Source organism: Mixophyes fleayi, chromosome 9 (assembly GCF_038048845.1).
Source record: "Mixophyes fleayi isolate aMixFle1 chromosome 9, aMixFle1.hap1, whole genome shotgun sequence".
Taxonomy (NCBI): domain Eukaryota; kingdom Metazoa; phylum Chordata; class Amphibia; order Anura; family Limnodynastidae; genus Mixophyes; species Mixophyes fleayi.
The window spans coordinates 101,937,104-101,955,175 of record NC_134410.1 but is presented as its reverse complement, the minus strand read 5'-3'; the positions used below and the strand labels follow the sequence as shown (position 1 = coordinate 101,955,175).

The following is an 18,072-nucleotide window of genomic DNA, read 5'->3' as shown; positions in this document are numbered from 1 at the left end:
ATCAGGTGCTACAATGGAGAAGAGGACGGATGGTTATGCTGAACAGTGTTGATGTTTATTGTCTTATAAATAACACACACAATTAATGGGGATTATTTTGTAAACACTACACTATGTTAGGGCACCATCAGCAGGAGCGCACGCAGGGGGGCTTTCTGGTTCTCCAGAAACCCCTCCCCTCCGAAAACGAACAGGCACTAAACATTACCCTGTACTGTACAGCAGCCGCGGCGCTGTCACAGAAGCGTCCGTGGCGGTGCTGTATTGTACTACAATACAGCACTGCCATGGACGCTTCTTTGACAGCGCCGCGGCTGCTGTACAGTATTGCAAAAATGCAGCTCTCTCTCTCTTTTTTTTTTGGGGGGGGGGGGAGGGGGTGAGGAAATCCCCCCCCCCCTTAAAAATCCTGCGTTTGCCCCTGACCAGCAATCCCCAGTTTTGGCCTATACTGTATTAACTGGTCAGTAGTATAACTTCCGCTGCAGTAGAATAGCAGCCACAGAATAACCATTTGAAGCCTATGTCATTGTGTGTGTTTTACTGTATTATAAATGGATCAGTTCATTCCAGGAGCTTTCTGACACTGGAAATACTTGGTGTATCAGTTAAGCCTCTTAAAGTAAAAGCTTATCACAGCTAATGATATAACACGGACAAAATACTGTACATCAACACTTGTTGTCCCTTCCTTCCTGTTATCCTGAAAAGATGAATAACTGAAAATCAAGAGATTGGAAGAAGCCACAACAGTAAACAATTTCCAAAATTCAACTTACAACAGATATTAAGATCATAAAGTATGAGAGATGGAGATAAAAAACCCAAAAAGATTAATCCTGTTGGAGATAACTTCCAGTTTCACGTACATTTCATTTGGCTTCTGGGACAGGCAGATAGACCTAGGCACAGAAAATCCCTCTATTGCTGCTCTCTACTGTTCCCCTAATTCTAAGAGTTCCACTAGGTGGTGTCTTGGCTTCATGAATGTACAGCTGTTACATTATGTAACTGGAAATATTGTGTACTGCTCTACCTATGATCACTGATTCACATGAAGATACCAATAACTATATTAATTACTTCTGAGAACTTGTTTGGAAATAAGCTGAGAATAATTGTGAACTTACAATGTAGGCATAAAAACCACCATCAAGCTATGTGCTACAGACGCATGTTAACATCTCTATTTCTTATTTTGCTTCCTACAAACAAATTTTGCCGTCTGAGGGCAAAGATGTCGTTTCTGTGTCACTGTGCAACCAACTACAACACTTTTTATATAGCAATATCATTTTGATTGTGTGCTCTACATTTCAAAACATGCAAGTTTTCCACTAATTAGAGAGAAAAATGTGGAACGCAGTACATATCAGGCAATATCTCTGTGTAGAATGTCTCTGCTTTTCATAAAATCAAGTGTTTTGTTAGCAATTAAGTAAATGCTGGAGAAATCTTTGTTTTCTTTTCTAATACTAACGGCATCCTCACATGTCACATGAGCTACTTCCTTTCAATTATTTTGTTTACAATACAATGCTATCAGGCCATTGTTTACAAGGTTTTCAGTGGTCAATGATAGGTGTCTTGTAAAAACAGAATTCTTATTTGAATTTAAATTTAACTTATTTGAATAGAATTTTGTTCTTAAAATAAGTATCTGAGTCCATGTAATAAACCCTGCATGTGTAACATACTTATGTATAAGCATTTACGATGTATGATCCTGAATGAATATAGCACATTTATTATTATTATGCTTTAATGTAATCTTGTAAATTCCGTCATTTAATTCCGATATGTATGCGATTGTTTTTCTTTTCTTTTTGTTGTTTAGTATGTTTATATCTTAAAAAATTTCAATAAAAATACTGGATTTAAAAAAAACAAAAAACAGAATTCTTCATCAGTTGGCTAGCAAGCAGTGAGCACTGCTACCTCCTTGCACCCATTTCAGTACATTGCTTACAAAGTCAGCTGTGAGAGCCGGTCCAGTTAATCAATAGTAATGGCATCCAACACTACAACATCTCATCACTATGACGTTGAATAAATGAACACAATCTAATAGCAGAATGATAGGAACCAATCAGCTCCCAGGACACAGGGCGCTATTGGTTAGGTAACATTACCGGCTGTAGTCCACCTGACACTTGGTCAACAGTGTGAACCAAATCTAAGGAGTAGTCATGTAATGTCTGAAGTGCTCCACACAACAAATCAATATGGATATATGTGTAAAATGGTGTGTTTACTGCACTGCTGATACGCCTTTTAGGTTTATACTAATTCCTATCTATCAGCAAGTCATTTATGTAACAAAGGCTCTGACTCCTTAGCTTGGGACCAATTGAGTATCATGCTGCAAACAAAAAAACGTATTTAAAAAAAATGTACTGCGTTAAGAGTGAATGAGAAATCAATGAATATGAATTTGTAATTAGCATGGATTAATTCTGTGTGAATATTTGTAACTTACCTGACCAAAATGTACCGTGATGGGGCGTCTCTCATCCCTACTTTTAGGATCCTTCTTTTCAGTAGATGGTGAAGGTGACATCCTTGGAAGAGGTTCTTCCGTGGCGACATTGCATCCATTTTCAGTCAAGTCCTGACAAAAACACAGGAGTGGAAGAGGCTGAATATAGCGGATACCACACAATTTTGTGCAATTATTAATCTATCAATCTAATTACCAGAATAAAGCGGATAGCAAAGTGGTGACCTTGTTGGCAAACTTGGACAATTCAGACTAAATTGGTCTGCAATTGCCACATGTGTCTTTCCTGACTATCAATGACAGCAAGGAATCAATAAAATGTTTTGGAATTTTAACCTTTCCTAATTGTAACCACAAATGTTTTGTGTGCAGTTATTAGCCAACTGCAGTAATGAGGCCCCATATATATGTGGTTGAGAACCAAGTAATCAAATCTGTCCAATTTGGCCACTCATGTATCATTGTATATACAAATATAGGACTTGCCCTCACCAATGTAAATCTATTCAGTATTATTTTCTGCATGAAAGTCCAAGAGCCTGAATGGAACGTGTCCTAACTAAAACAAGGTATGGCATTGCTCACAATGGCATTGCTTGTGTGGATCGGACATGTGGCCTAATTTGTTTCAATTTGCAACTGGAATGTCAGAAGATATGGTACTGTTGCCCACACCATGACGCTGTGAATTTCAATTTGAATGAAAGGGAAGCTCATGGAGCAGGGAGAACGACTGCCTGCTTGTATTCAACCAGTGCAACTCGGGCCATGTACCTGTAAACTTTATCATATTGGATATTACTTATTCCCCATACACAATGGTTTTTCTTTACCAGTCTGATAAAAAAGGACTGTTTTTTCATGATCCAATTTATAGACTTAAAGAGTGACAAAAAGACACTCGTACATTAAGATCAACCTTTCATTTACTCCTAATGGCTCCAAAAGACATTACCACTACTATACAGCTACTCCAAAGGGTGCTCGATCCCTAAAATGTGTTGTGTATGTTGAATTCTTGACGCTATAATATCTATATATACATATAGATACATATCTATATATCTATCTCTATCTAACTATATCATGCTTTAGTCCCATGGACGCTTTTTGCATCTGCTTTTTTATCCCTCTATATATTGGCACATAGTAATGAATTGTTTTTGCAAATGTTGTCATGTGACATTAAAATGAATCTTACACATATGTCAGATATATGACAGAAATATATCACAATGACACTTTCAGCCTAGACAGATGTCAGATCAGCAGTGTCTTCATTGACAGATGCCAGTGACATCAACACATCCATGTCCAATTGACAATTTTACCATTGGCAGCGAACAGATTGATATTTTCAGCATATAGATATATACCTGACAGTCTCAGAAGTGGCAGTTTGACATCTCTGATTTGACAGACATCCATACAATGGTGAAAGATCTATTTTAGTACCTGTTCTGACAGACACCTAAATGTCTTGGCACTGGCATATAGACTGGCAGTACCAGCTTAGCAGGATAATCAGACAGACTCAATCAATAATTACACTAAAAGAAGTATTTCATTGGTTATCAAAATATAATTCATATTTCATTTATTAAACTATATTTTTGTACAATTAAGAAACACAATATTATATAATTTTAAGTACAGTGCACCTCTAGGCAGTATTTTGTAATAACTTAACTGATGAATAAATGAAGGTGTGTGAAGATCCAGCCTCTGTACATAAGCCCTACATCAGAGGTGGCCAAACTTAGTCCTCAAAGGTTTTCAACAGCTCATGTTTTCAGGATATCTTTAATCATACACAGGTGAGTTAAGCTATGTGACTGGGTCAGTAATTATCCCACCTTTTTCTACTGACAGAAATCCTGAAAACATGACCAGTTGGTAGCTCTTGAGGACTGGGTTTGAGCACATCTGCCACACATAGTTTTAGATACTTGAAGCAGGTTCTGATTCCCTCTACTCCTGAATTCGGGAGAGAAGGCAATTCTCCTGGATCCCGACCAGCTCTGTAATTTAAACAGAGGGGGCGCGGCTTACTGATGCTGTGTACGCATCATAGTGGCCCGCCCCCTGTTTTTACGGGTTCAAAATAGTGATGACAGTTTTGGGGGCAAGGCTAATGACGCAATTCTTTAAGCCCCACCCCCACACACCAACCTGCCCCCTCCTGGACCTCTCGGAAAACAAGTTGCCTATGTTGGCAAGTATGCTTTAGCTTTGTGGCTCCTACTCTTTGAAATGTGCTGCCTCGCACAGCCCTCTAGAAATCTTCAAAAACAGACTCAAGACTGACTTGTTTACTCAAGCATTTCATTAACGCACCTCTATAATAATTCTGCATTCTGTAAATCTTTAATATGTTTATATTTATCAGGTGTTTGTATTCTGCAAAATCATATTGAGAAAAAAGTGCTATATAAAGACAATTATCATCATCATCTACTAGAACCTTAATCAATAATTAAGACTCATCTAACTGAATGAGTATGCTGCATATTTTAAGTGCTATACATATTGGGCCTGAGTCATTAAGGAAAGTAAGACAAAAAAAGGAGTAAATGTTCTCCGGGAAAGACCATGTTACAATGTAAGGGCTGCAAATTAGTTTATTAGTTTGCACTAATTAGTTAAATACTGGCTGTTTTTTCATGTAGCACACAAATATTTGATAGCTTTATTTTTACTCTGAAATTTAAAGTTGATATAGGACATATATACTACCCCAACTATAAATCTGAACCCACATTTTAAATTTATCCCCCCCCCCTCCAATGCAACATGGTTTTGCCCAGGTGCAAAGTTACTCCTTTGTTATGCTTTACTCTCCTTAATGACTCAGGCCCATTGTTATCAAGCATAACATAGCAAGCTACTGGTTTGCTGCACAGTAAAAAGGAACAAGCAAGACCCATCCAAAAGAACATATTTTTAGGAACTGCTCAAGTTGTGTTCAGAATGAAGAGCAATCAGTAAGAAAATACAGCTGGTCATTGATATACTGATCCATATTATGTCCACATGAACAGAGATGCAGTATGATACATGCGTGCACTTCACATATCAAATGCAAATACTTTGACTGGACAAGACCCAAAGTATGCCCATACATGCAATACATTGGGCAAAAATTGCTTTTTGTATGGCCCCCAAACTAGTTCCAATCCTATCAACAACAATCAGAGCTATTTGGTGACATGATGACTGCCACCTGATTTTACTAATTGTGATCCATAGGATCCTAAGAATGAATCTGTTTGATTTGGCTGCATACATGTTTGACATAGATCCAGACTCTCTTCTCTTGCTGAATATGCCTGCGTATGAGCACCTCTAAGCATAATAATTGTTCCATGATTTCATCTAACATATATGCCAATTTTTTTTATATCTGTGCATGTAAAAGAGATGTGTCTATGGACAGAGAAATCTAAAAATAAACGTATCACTTTGTATGAACAAAGGGTGGCTGAAACGCTAATCTGTAATTCATAATATATATATATATATATATATATATATATATATATATATATATATATATATATATATATGTATACACACACACACACACATATACATACACGTATGTACACACCCATATACATACACATATATACATACAGTAATTGATGCTAGTTACATCACTCAATGCCAGATTTTCTAGCATATAATTAAAAAGGGCATAAAATCCCCTCATTGACTGGCATAAGATACAGCTCTATTACGCACAAAATAATACATGTATTGCACCCTTGCCAAACTAAAACCTAACTAAATGTTTGTAATGAAAGATAGCTCCCCTCCAGTAAGACATTTTTGCAGCATGATGTCCCTATTTGTCTCCTAGTTATTCTCCTCATGCCTCATATTTCCATCCTCTGCCTCTTTAGCCTGATTGTTCCTTGACTGCCCACCTCAAGCCCTTTAAATGTCATTTCTACCACTAGTAACAAATGTGTGTTCACTTGCCAGGGTGTCCCCTTTCCATATCTCTACTTTTGTTTTATCCATGTCTTCTCTGCTAGGCTGTCTTTTTGCCTCATGTCTTCAACGATTCCTACGCCATCTGCCCATGTCTTCCTTGTCTCCTCAGGACCAGAGCATGTGAACAAGCTTCTCAGTCTTGCCAAGCACCTAAACCCACTTCTGTACCGTGGCTTTAGTTACTGAGATAGAGCTGAAGTATAACAGGATTTGCTTTTATAATGGTGATGCCTGAAATCCATACAACTTTGGTGGGCCAACATATGGCGTAAAGATGTATCAGTACCCAAATTTTTAGAATGTTACAATTAATGGTATTTGTAACATTAGCCAGGATGGGCATTTTTTTATGCAAGAAAAAAAAAAAAAAAAAAAGACAAAATGTACAATGCGTATACCAAACTTTATGCATCATATAAATAAATGAATACATTATTCCTTATATCAATTCCCAGAGGTCTACTGTCAATCTTGAGGTGTGATAAGCCTCTCACAATACAATATAGCTAGAATGCGTAGCCTAGTGGGAGTGGATGACGCCTTTTGGAGACAGGATATAAGCTAACTGGGGTTAAGGTCAGGTCCACAAAAGATCAAAATGTGGCAAAGAACATTAAAAAAAGAACATGCTAAAAAGCAGCAAATATAATTTCCAGAGATTTTCATCACCTTCACAGAGGTATAACATAAAATGATGTCTAGAGTATACATTCCTGTATGCTAGGCACAATTATGCAAATACATTTTTTGGAGGTTACAGTCCATCCAATAAATCATTTTATGTGTACCATTTTAATTCTTTACCAACAACATGTGAATTTTGAGGAGTGCTGCGATCCTACCATAGCAGTAATGATTATGATGTATGAGATGGATGATTAGTTCTTTGTCTCCTTGTGTCTCTATACGTAGCAGTGTGAGATGCAGTTATATGTATTCAGTGCACAAGGTACGGACTCTCCCAGCGTTGACCTCTTAGACATAATCAAGATTCTGCTTTGCCCTCAGTTCATTCCCGATTTGGGTTTGAATCATAAACAAGAAGCAAAGGAGCTAATCTAAACTGTTTAGGTCACACAAGAAAACAGACAAAGGACTTTACTAATATAGTACTGGTGATAAAAGATGGCTACTGTTAAATGATTTATTTTAAACACATGCAATGAGGTGAAAGAAGCCATAACCAAAACTGATAACATTTGAAATAGCTGTTTGTTTGGACCAGGGGAACTAACAAAACCAGTTGGCTTAAATACGATCTAGGTTCTGAAACCTTTGGCGACCATACACTATCCCTAAGCATAATGACTTTTTACAGCCATTTATAATAGTTTTAAAAAAAAAACTATATGAGACATCACAGTGGTTGAGGATATAGTGCCCAGATAATGTAACATTATACAAAAATGTAGAAAATAGGATTTTTGTACTTACCATAAAATCTCTTTCTCTGAACACAAGTTGGGGGACACTGCTCACCTTGGGGTATAGAGGGTGCTGTGGGAGTAATGGCACTGAAAAACTTGTCTAGCCTGCTCCCCTCCCCTCTATGCCCCCTCCACAGGAAGAGCTCAGTTTATTTACTAAACAAGCCACAAGAGAGAGCGAAAACACAACCAACAAAACACGCAACAGAACTGTCAGAACAAAAGGTGGGAGCGCAGTGTCCCCCAACTCGTGTTCAGAGATTTTACGCTAAGTACAAAAATCTTATTTTCTGTTTCACACCAGTTGGGGGAAACTGCTCACCTTGGGGACATTCCAAAGCTGCCCCTATGGGTGGGAATGCTCAGAACGAGCGGCACATAAAACTTTACGACCAAAACTTGCAACTTTGGAAGAAAAGACGTGGAAATAATACAACCTGGTGAATGTATGAACAGAAGACTAAATAGCTGCCCTACACAACTGCTCAGCCGAGGCCCCATGTTACGCCACCCAATAGGCGCTAACCGACCTCGTGGAAAGAGCTGTCAGGCCTTCAGGAAAGCCCTCCGAAATGTACGCCTCCTGGATAGTAGCGGTTGCGATAGTCATACAGGACTAGAAGACTATCGGTCTTCTGAACCGAAGCTGTACGGTCCACATAAATCCTCAAAATCTCTGACCACATTTAAAGAGACTGAATCCTGACCAGGCGCCAGCAAATCCTGAGGAAGAACAGGCAGAACAATATCCTGATTTATGTGAAACCTCATCATTATCAACTATTTATTTATATACTGCCACTAATTTCGCAGCGCTGCACAGAGAACTCAGTCACATCAGTCCCTGCCCCACTGGAGCTTACAATCTAAATATCCTAACATACACACAGGCCAAGAGAGACTAAGGGCAATTTAGTAGCAGCCAACCTACCAGTATGTTTTTGGAGTGTGAGAGGAAACCAGAGCACCCGGAGGAAACCCACGCAAACACAGAGAGAACATACAAACTCCACAAAGATAAGGCCCCGGTCGGGAATTGAACTCATGTCCCTAGTGCTGTGAGGCAGAAGTGCTAACCACTAAGCCACCTGCTGCCCGAGACCACCTTTGATTGAAACAAAGGCTTTGTTCTAGGCACCGCACGATTGTCATGGAAAATCGGAAGAGGAGCCTGACATGATAAGGCTGCCAACTCCGAAACCCGTCTGGCCGAAGCAATGTTCAGCAAACGTCACTTTCCATGAGAAATTTTAAAGAAACAGACTCCAAAGGTTCAAAGGGAGAGTTTTGAAATGCTGAAAGGACCAAGTTTAGGTCCCACGGAGCCACTGGAGGAACAAAAGGCGGTTGTACATGAAGTGCACCCTGTAGAAACATCTGCAGAGCGATATGTTTCTAAAAATACACCAACAACACTGCTACTTGGATCTTAAGGGATGACAACCTCAATACCTTGTCTAGATCATCTTGCAGAAAAGCCCAACACCCTGGCTAAATGAAAAGAATTAGTAGGCACTTTGGTCTTCTCACACCAACATATATATGTTTTCCAAATGCAGTGATAAATGGTGGATGATGACAGTTTACCCGCCTGGATCATGGTTTTAACCACTCTCTCCGAAAACACTTTCTTTCTGAAAATCAAGGATTCAACCTCCAAGCAGTCAAAGCCAATCGATCTAGGTTCTGATGAAAGAATGGACCTTGACAGAGAAGATCCTTCCTGAGAGGCAGACGCCAAGGACGATTAACAGACATGTCTAGAAGATCTGAGCACCACGCTCTTCTCGGCCAATCTGGTGCCAGTAGAATCACTGGAACCTTTTCGCATCTCACTTTCTGCAAGATCCGCGGCAGCATCGGTAGTGGAGGGTAAAGGTACATCAATTTGAAGTTCCAGTGTACCGTATTAGCGTCCAGAATGCCTGAGGATCTCTTGACCTGGCACAATACCTACCTTGTGGTTGTGCTGCAAGGCCATCATCTCTATTTCTGGCCGACCCCACCGGAGGACTATTTGAGAAAACACCTCTGGATGGAGCAACTATTTGCCTGGGTGAAGGGCATGCCGACTTAAATATTCGGCCTCCCAGAGGAGCCAACTCAGAGCCAGACTGAATTCCTGCATGAAGGGTAGTGGCCCATTTTTCAACAGCTTTAACGACCAAAGCTGCTGCCCATCACCGGGCGCAGGTGCAAAATAAATCAATTTCAAAATCACTTCACACTTTTTGTCAGTACTGTCTTTAAGCGATTCTGCATTTGGCAACGGAAAAACAGGAGACTTTGCCAAGTGTGCAATAGGCGCATCAATACTAGGATAAGTCTCCCATGATCTTACCACCGAATCTGGAAAGGGGTAGAAAAGTTTGTATAGTCTGGGAATTTGAGATTTATTATCAGGCTTAAGTCTGGCCTTGTCCCAAATTTCCAACAGTTGTGCTGAAGGAGGGAAGAAAAACGTTCTTTTCTTTGCCCTTTTAAACACGGAGGACTGTGATACAGATTGTTCCCCATCCGATATGTTAAGAACCTGTCGCACTGCCAGGATAAGGTCCACAATGCCCTGTCTATTGAACATATCATCCTCACCTGTGGGCAAGTCCTCATAGTTAGAATCCTATAGAACATCACCATCTCCCAATTCGGATGGATCCGTGTCGAATCTACTAAATCCTGGGCAATAGGCAGACCCAAGCGTTTACACCGCCCACCTGTCATACTCGATTGGAATTTCCAGGGAATTAAACACACTGGTCAAACCCTGCACAGACCGTTCCAAACTATTCATCCCAACAGGCTCCTGGGAGCAGGGCGAGATTTACCGCTAGGCAACCTAGGCACCTGCCTAGGGCCTAGTGGCTGCCGGTGGGCCCAGCTGGGGGGGGGGGACAATAGAAAATAAAATAAAAATAGAAAAAAATAAAATTGCGGCCCCTCCTCGACTTGCGGGGGAGGAGCCCAAGTCTGGGCTGTCGCGGCACCCGACCCCCCCCCGACTCGCAGCAGCCTAGACTTGGGCTTTCAGTTCCACTAAAGAAAAATAAAGAATTAAAACAAATATTTTAAACCCATTGAGGATTGAAGAAGAAAATGCTTTATTGAAAAAATAAAGCATTTTGTTCATTCATTTTTTCCTTCAAGAGCACAACGATGTGGTCGTACTTGTTTTGCCGCAATATTTGTTAAAGAGGTGAGACTTATTGCATGTAGGCCCTATCGGTCAGCGGCCAGCGGTGATAATAGCACTGGGCGAAGCCCTATCACCAGTGAAAACACCCATTTTTTTGCCGGCCATAGGGCCTTTAATAAAAAGACCCCCTTGAGTGCTCTGATAAGTTAGAAATACAATACTATATTGAGTCCACTTTTATGAAATGGAAATTAAAACTACAACAATTTGTACACAAACAAATGCAACAAATTATAAGTAGCAGACAATAAATCAACAAACATTAATACAATCCCAGATCTAAATGAATTCCAGAGACGAATGCACAGTCTAAAGCTGACCACATACAGCAAACTATTGGTTCAACCTTCATCTGAAATCAATTTGGTCAAACAATGAAGGTGGGCTGAATGAAGGGATCTCTATGGCGCATCCTTTCTGTGGCACGATCAAGGCACACGCAAGTCATATGTTCATAAGGCAAGGGATTTAACACCATCCTGATATCAACATACAATAAGAACAGGGTATTTGGTCAGATCAGACACAGGTGGCAATTTCAGTTAAATTTCATATCAAAAAGCCAAAATTGTATGGTGAGTCCGCCACATGTGTAGTGAGCTGGAACACTTTCAATTTCTTACATGTATCTAAAATAAATAAATGTTCAAATACCTTCTGTTTCAATCGGTTCTTCACCTCTTTAATTCCCATCTTGGCATGGTCCTTAGCCTGCGACACACAAAGGTGAAATTAGTTTGTGGTTAGGCTTTGACAACAGTAATTTATAACTTATATGAGACTAATGCACGTAAGTGAATCTAGGAAAAGCATTTTGAAGACACTGAAAAACACGAATTATGTTTTCTACCCGTCAGACCTAAGGTGATCTTCTATAGCTATTACTTAACACGTGATATTTAAAACAAACGTTATGAGATCCATATTTGGAATATTTGGAAATAAGTTCATTAAAGTCCAAAGGATATCTTTGGACTAATAACACAGAACCTGCAGAAGGAAAGTTTGTTGTTAAGTATCAAGCAAATATCAACACATTTTTCTGCCACCAGGTGGCACTTTGTCAGGGTTATACTACATACTGTATATCAGATGAATGAAAAGTATGCATTACAAGCACACCGTTATTGTTAACTGATTATGTTCCCCTTACAACTTAAATTGATGAATCACCAGCATAAAAAAGTACAGTGGGCTTAGGCATTGCTGTAAAAATGTTGACACTTTATAAATGAAAATAAATAAAATAAATAGACAACTGTAATAATCAACTAACTGACCACAATAGGTAACACCCAAACACACATGTATTTTTCTATAAGTTACTGACAGTTACCTCCACTCAGATCTCAGATGCTGCTGTCATCACTCACCTGCTCCAGTATTACACTATCACAGACATGTGTACCAAGCTTAAAAATGCTGTTTTGGGTTTCAATGGACGGATATCTTGTGAAGGCTACAGACTCTTATGCACTCCAAAAACGGCACTGGATTGCATCACAGCCACAAAACAAGATCACTAAGGGGTATATTTACTAAACTGCGGGTTTGAAAAAGTGGAACTGTTTCCTATTGCAACAAATCAAATTCTAGTTCTCATTTATTTAGTACATTCTACAAAATGACAGCTAGAATCTGATTGGTTGCTATAGGCAACATATCCACTTTTTCAAACCATCCATTTAGTAAATATACCCCTAATACTTAATTTCAATGATAGAAATGCTATTGTAGACTGAGCTTTTCTTTCTATTTACCATCCTTTCACTTCCCTTTTTTCTTTAAACCACCAGATTAAACAGTACATTAGACTAGCGCTAAATAATTATGTTATCATTAATCAAATAACATCAAAATGGCTTGTCTAAACATTACAGACTTCAGTTCAACCTGGTAATATCATAATTCTTTTTCAAGTGAGCTCCTTAATTTTTTTTGTAAACATTTATGCTATGACAAAATTATTTTATTGTTGCACGTTTCCACTTTTATATGCTGTTTATTTATAATTGAATGACAACCTTTGTGCAAACAACTTGTGTGTTTTTGTTGTGCTGAGTAAAGCATCCTTAATTCACTTGGATACATTGTTCAATCATAATGCACATACTATTATTAAAGGGTTTATTATCTGATAGCTATGAAGATAATTCAGTCAGAAAAATGTACAGCAACTGCAACCATTGAGAAGATGCTACACTGTATACTCAGGAAAAACATCATAATATCAGTATAGTTGGCGGCTTATATGTATTTTTTTTAACACAGCATATTGAAAATGTTTGTGGACAATAATGCCCCTGTGTAATAATATTTGCATTTGTCGTTGGGAAAGACTCAATATGGCAACTTTAGAAACTTTTATATCCATATCTGAGGCAATGGATCGATCATAATGCTTAAACTGCTAGAAAATGAAATAAAACGGAAATAAATGTAAAACAGCACAGGAAATAAAGTATACTTGTTAGCTTAATATATCTTCAAAATTGGCAGCTGAAGGAGAGCAAGGTTGGAAATTTGGGCAGGGGGGACTACAAACATATTATTTTCCTATTAAAACATTTTAGAAATAAGTAGTACATCAATCACCCCGTCGTGCATCAATTAACAGTTCTCCCATCACTTATTATGACACCGTTATACTCATTTACAACTATGGAATTAACAGGCTTTATATTCAGAACAAACACTTGATGCTTATTTTTGAGCAGAGACCTTTGCTTCTGCTAATATTAATGGAGTTAATGGAATAAACAGTATCCAACTAAGAAAGTCATTACATCTCAGCTCCACTTTTCCCTGTAATACCGGCTGACCTTGTATTTATGCAAGTACTAAGTATAATGACAGTATGGTACTTACAAACTTGTACACTGTTTTCATGGCGGGATTGGCTCTGGTCTTCATAGTGTTAATAATGGCCCCACTTCCTTTCTGTAATAAAGGTGCATCGGACACAGTTTTGGTAAGACATAAAAGCATCCCATATATTTACAGTCAACCACTGCAACATACATACAACATTTAGAACAAAAGAACTTGCAGTAAAAGAAAAAAAGAAAATGAAAATACAAGCCACACCTTTGTATGAACACTTTTTTTTGTTCTGCATAGAAAACACTCAGAAAAGAGCAATGTGATTTATTTTTAGCAGTATGGTTTACTATTTAGTCAATACGTAATAAAATATATATTACTGCACCAACATCTTCTTGTTCATTACATTAAAGTACTTCTAACAGTACAGTCATATTTATACTGGCTCATTTGTCCACATTTATTTATTTACATTTTAAGTTCAGGTGAATGGATGACAAAATCTACTTTCAGTGTTTCTACGTCTGGCACATCCTCCCCTCCACTCCCACTATCATTTGGGGCCCCACACGGCTCTATTCTTGGCACTTTAATTTTTTTCATTGCACACTTCTTCTCTTGGGGCACTAATTCGCACATTCCGCCTCCAGTACCACCATCTATCCAAATCCTCTGTCAAATCTTTAAAATCTAGATGAAATATTATCGGTGCACACCAAAATATGTATAAATACAGACAAGTACCACACTTGACATATTGTACATTCTGTCTACAACACAAAAATACACAGCAAACTTACTTTCACTGTTGACAGCCACTGATGGTACAACTTGTCACTGCCTGCAGAAAAAAAAACATTTAAGTATCTGTAAAAGATCTATCTATATACATATCTATATCTAAAATTAATTCTGTAGCAAAAGAACCCAGAAACTGGATAATGACACTTAAATACTAGAAAAGATACATATATTGTACCCTGTAGCTTTTTGCAGTGTAAGAAACCATAATCACTAGATTTAAACAAGGGGGTGGCACTATCACTAGAGTGCCCACCAAGGGTGGAAGGGGGCAAACTATGTACTAAAGGTGCAAAACATTAAATATGGATATTTCCTCCAGGTTATACACCCGATATGCCATTCTCCCCAATATCCTTACCTGCATATTCACCCATATTTATCTCTTCCTCAAACACATCACTAAATCCATTTCCAGTGTTCAGCAGGTCAAGCCGCCCATCTATGAACTAACAGAAATAGATTAAATGCTGCTATAATATCAACTTATTCAGTTTGTACATTCTATTTCTTAAAATATTTACCTGTTTAAAGAGCTGCAGCTGGATGGCATTTTGAAGGAATGGCCTCATCCCACTGGAACGATGGGACACAAAGGTTTCCTCGCAAAAGGTGATTGGCTCCTCCTGTGGGAAACAGAAAGTCAAAGTTCATCAAGAAACAGCAGATCTGCACAGCTGACGATTTTCTTAATGTATGTTTATTTGCAAATATTGAAAAGTGAGCAAAAGTTTATTCAGACAAGGGGTTGTATGAGGCTTTACAGAAAGTTTCCTATAGCAATTGGAACCAGAAGAAATTTTACCTTTTCCATCGTCATATTTTATCTGACTTTAAAAAATTGTCACTCAGTATTCATACTATGTCGTGTAAGATAGTATTTTGCATTCTGTATTGATTTACTATAAGGAAATACTAGAGCAGTTTCCTTAATATTAAAAGACTAGTACATATATTAGCATTACAGGCTGAAACCTATGTAACACAGACACACAAGGAAATGTATACAGACCATGATCATTTAGGAAAAGAAATACCAGAGTCTAGTGAATGATCAAGCTAAATACATGTGAACAATTGAGAAACTGGGTCAAAGCCAAGGCTCCGAAACACCAGCATCTAACCTGTTTGCCATGTAAATTAGTTTAAACAACCAAGCATTTCCCTTATATGTAATGTATGACCATACTGATAAACAAATTGTCACTTTTAAGACCCCTGAAAAATCTAATATTCAACAGTATTGACATACAGCCTTACAGAAGGGACGATTAACTACAGGCCTCACCCTCCGCTTTCTACAAAATCTTCAGAACAAATACATGGATGGCCTATGGAGGCCTATCATACAACGGCGATCATTTACAAAGTGCACTCGAAGCACACCACAAATGTCTTGGTTTAGCTCTACTGCACATCACAATACACGTCTACTCTCTCTTCCTTGGGAGCTATCTCCACAAATGAAATGTGCAGGAAGGTGGGGAAGTCTTTAGAGGTGCACTGTGCAAAATAGTAAAACATCAAACCAAAGTCCAAGGGAGACATGATCTCCTCTCCAGCGCACAGAACACTGAGGCACTTCCTGACCATTATGGGCTGGGGTGGTGGGGTCAAAGTAATGAAAATATTTATATTTCAATATGAAAAAATGTAGTCCTGCAACCCACGGTCAGTTGGTAGTTTAGAAGCCTATGGGAGAGTGGCTGGCATGCTGTTTTTTTGCCTCCTCCCCCATAGTGGAACTATGGCCTCTTTGTTATAATGGAATCCAGCCCAGGCATTTTTTTTACTTCATCTACTTTACATATATATGGGGACTGCTTTTATGTCTGTGAAGTGGTTATTACATTACAATTGTGAGGTAATCGTAGATTAGATAAAAAGCAATTTTACACAAATAGAAGGACTATATTAATTTTAACTGTAAAAGTATGGGTAATGTAATAGCTTATTATTACTTTTTCCTAAGTAATCTGTTTAGGAGCTATAAAGTTTATTCAAAGCTCAGGTAGTAAGTACTATGAACATAACATTGACTTTAGTGTTCTTTAGCTATTCCTCTATTCACTGGTTCCCACTCTCAATTATAGGTACAAATTATTTCTTCTTATTCAATATACAGTCAAAATCCCTTTTTACATTCCATCATTTGACACTTTTCCAGAATTTACTTTTATTCCACTTATTATCTAATGAACTTCAATGTGCCCATTTCCCTGATTTTACTCTACCAGTCATTTGTACTGTTTAACTACCGAGCAATAGTTTTTCTTATGGATTGCTGAAAATGCTCAGCAGTCATGTTCTAATAAAGAAAACACGACTAAATAATGTTCTAAATACTAAATTTCAAAAAAAGAACATGCAGTAGGGGTCCGGTAAGTATTCTCGATGGAAGAAATCCTGACGGAACATATCCTTGCACATTTATCCCTCCATGTATAAAATACTTACGCCGAAAATTCCGGCGCAATGTAAATACTTACACAAATAATACTTACACTTAAAATACTTACATGACTAGAATACTTACAGTAAAGAAATCCCAACGAATAAAAAGATGAAAAGATAGTATTTCATTGGACCTCACACTAAGACTACTCAGGGAACACTAAATTATACAGTCATGGACAAAAGTTTTCAGAATGACACAAATATTAATTTTCACAAAGTCTGCTGCCTCAGTTTTTAATTTGCTTATACTCTGAAGAGTGAACAGATGAATTGCAATTAATTTCAAGGTGCCTCTTTGCCACGACAATGAACTTTATTCCAAAAACAACATTCCCACTGCATTTCAGCCCTGCCACAAAAGGACCAGCTGACATCAGATCAGTGATTCTCTCGTTAACACAGGTGAGAGTGTTGATGAGGGCAAGGCTGAAGACCACTCTGTCATGCTGACTGAGTTAGAATAGCAGACTGGAAGCTTTAAAAAAGAGGGTGGTGCTTGAAATCATTGTTCTTCCTCTGTTAACCATGGTTACCTTCAAGAAAACACATGCAAGTCATCATTGCTTTGCACAAAAAGGGCTTCACAGGCAAGGATATTGCTGCTAGTAAGATTGCACCTACATCAAACTTATATCGTATCATCAAGAACTTCAAGGAGAGAGGTTCAATAGCTATGAAGAAGGCTTCAGGGCACCCAAGAGCGTCTGGACGGTCTCCTAAAGTTGATTCAGCTGCGATCGGGGCACCACCAGTGCAGAGCTTGCTCAGGAATGGGCAGCAGGCAGATGTGATGCTTCGGCACGCACAGTAAGGCGAAGACTTTTGGAGGATGGCATGGTGTCAAGAAGGACAGCAAAGAAGCCACATCTCTC

At 38.5% G+C, this 18,072-nt stretch overlaps 1 protein-coding gene across 6 annotated transcripts in view; it reads right to left on the bottom strand.

Moving 5' to 3' along the window:
- Positions 1-18,072, bottom strand: part of DENND1A (DENN domain containing 1A) — a 525,768-nt gene that overhangs the window by 59,030 nt on the left and 448,666 nt on the right. For all 6 annotated transcript variants that reach the window (XM_075184725.1, XM_075184728.1, XM_075184727.1 and 3 more), the window contains 6 exons: positions 15,268-15,369; positions 15,105-15,192; positions 14,743-14,783; positions 13,988-14,059; positions 11,774-11,830; positions 2,480-2,611 (listed from right to left, as the gene is read on the bottom strand). In XM_075184725.1, the coding sequence (XP_075040826.1) occupies positions 2,480-2,611; positions 11,774-11,830; positions 13,988-14,059; positions 14,743-14,783; positions 15,105-15,192; positions 15,268-15,369 (492 nt within the window). The remainder of the gene's footprint in view (positions 1-2,479; positions 2,612-11,773; positions 11,831-13,987; positions 14,060-14,742; positions 14,784-15,104; positions 15,193-15,267; positions 15,370-18,072) is intronic.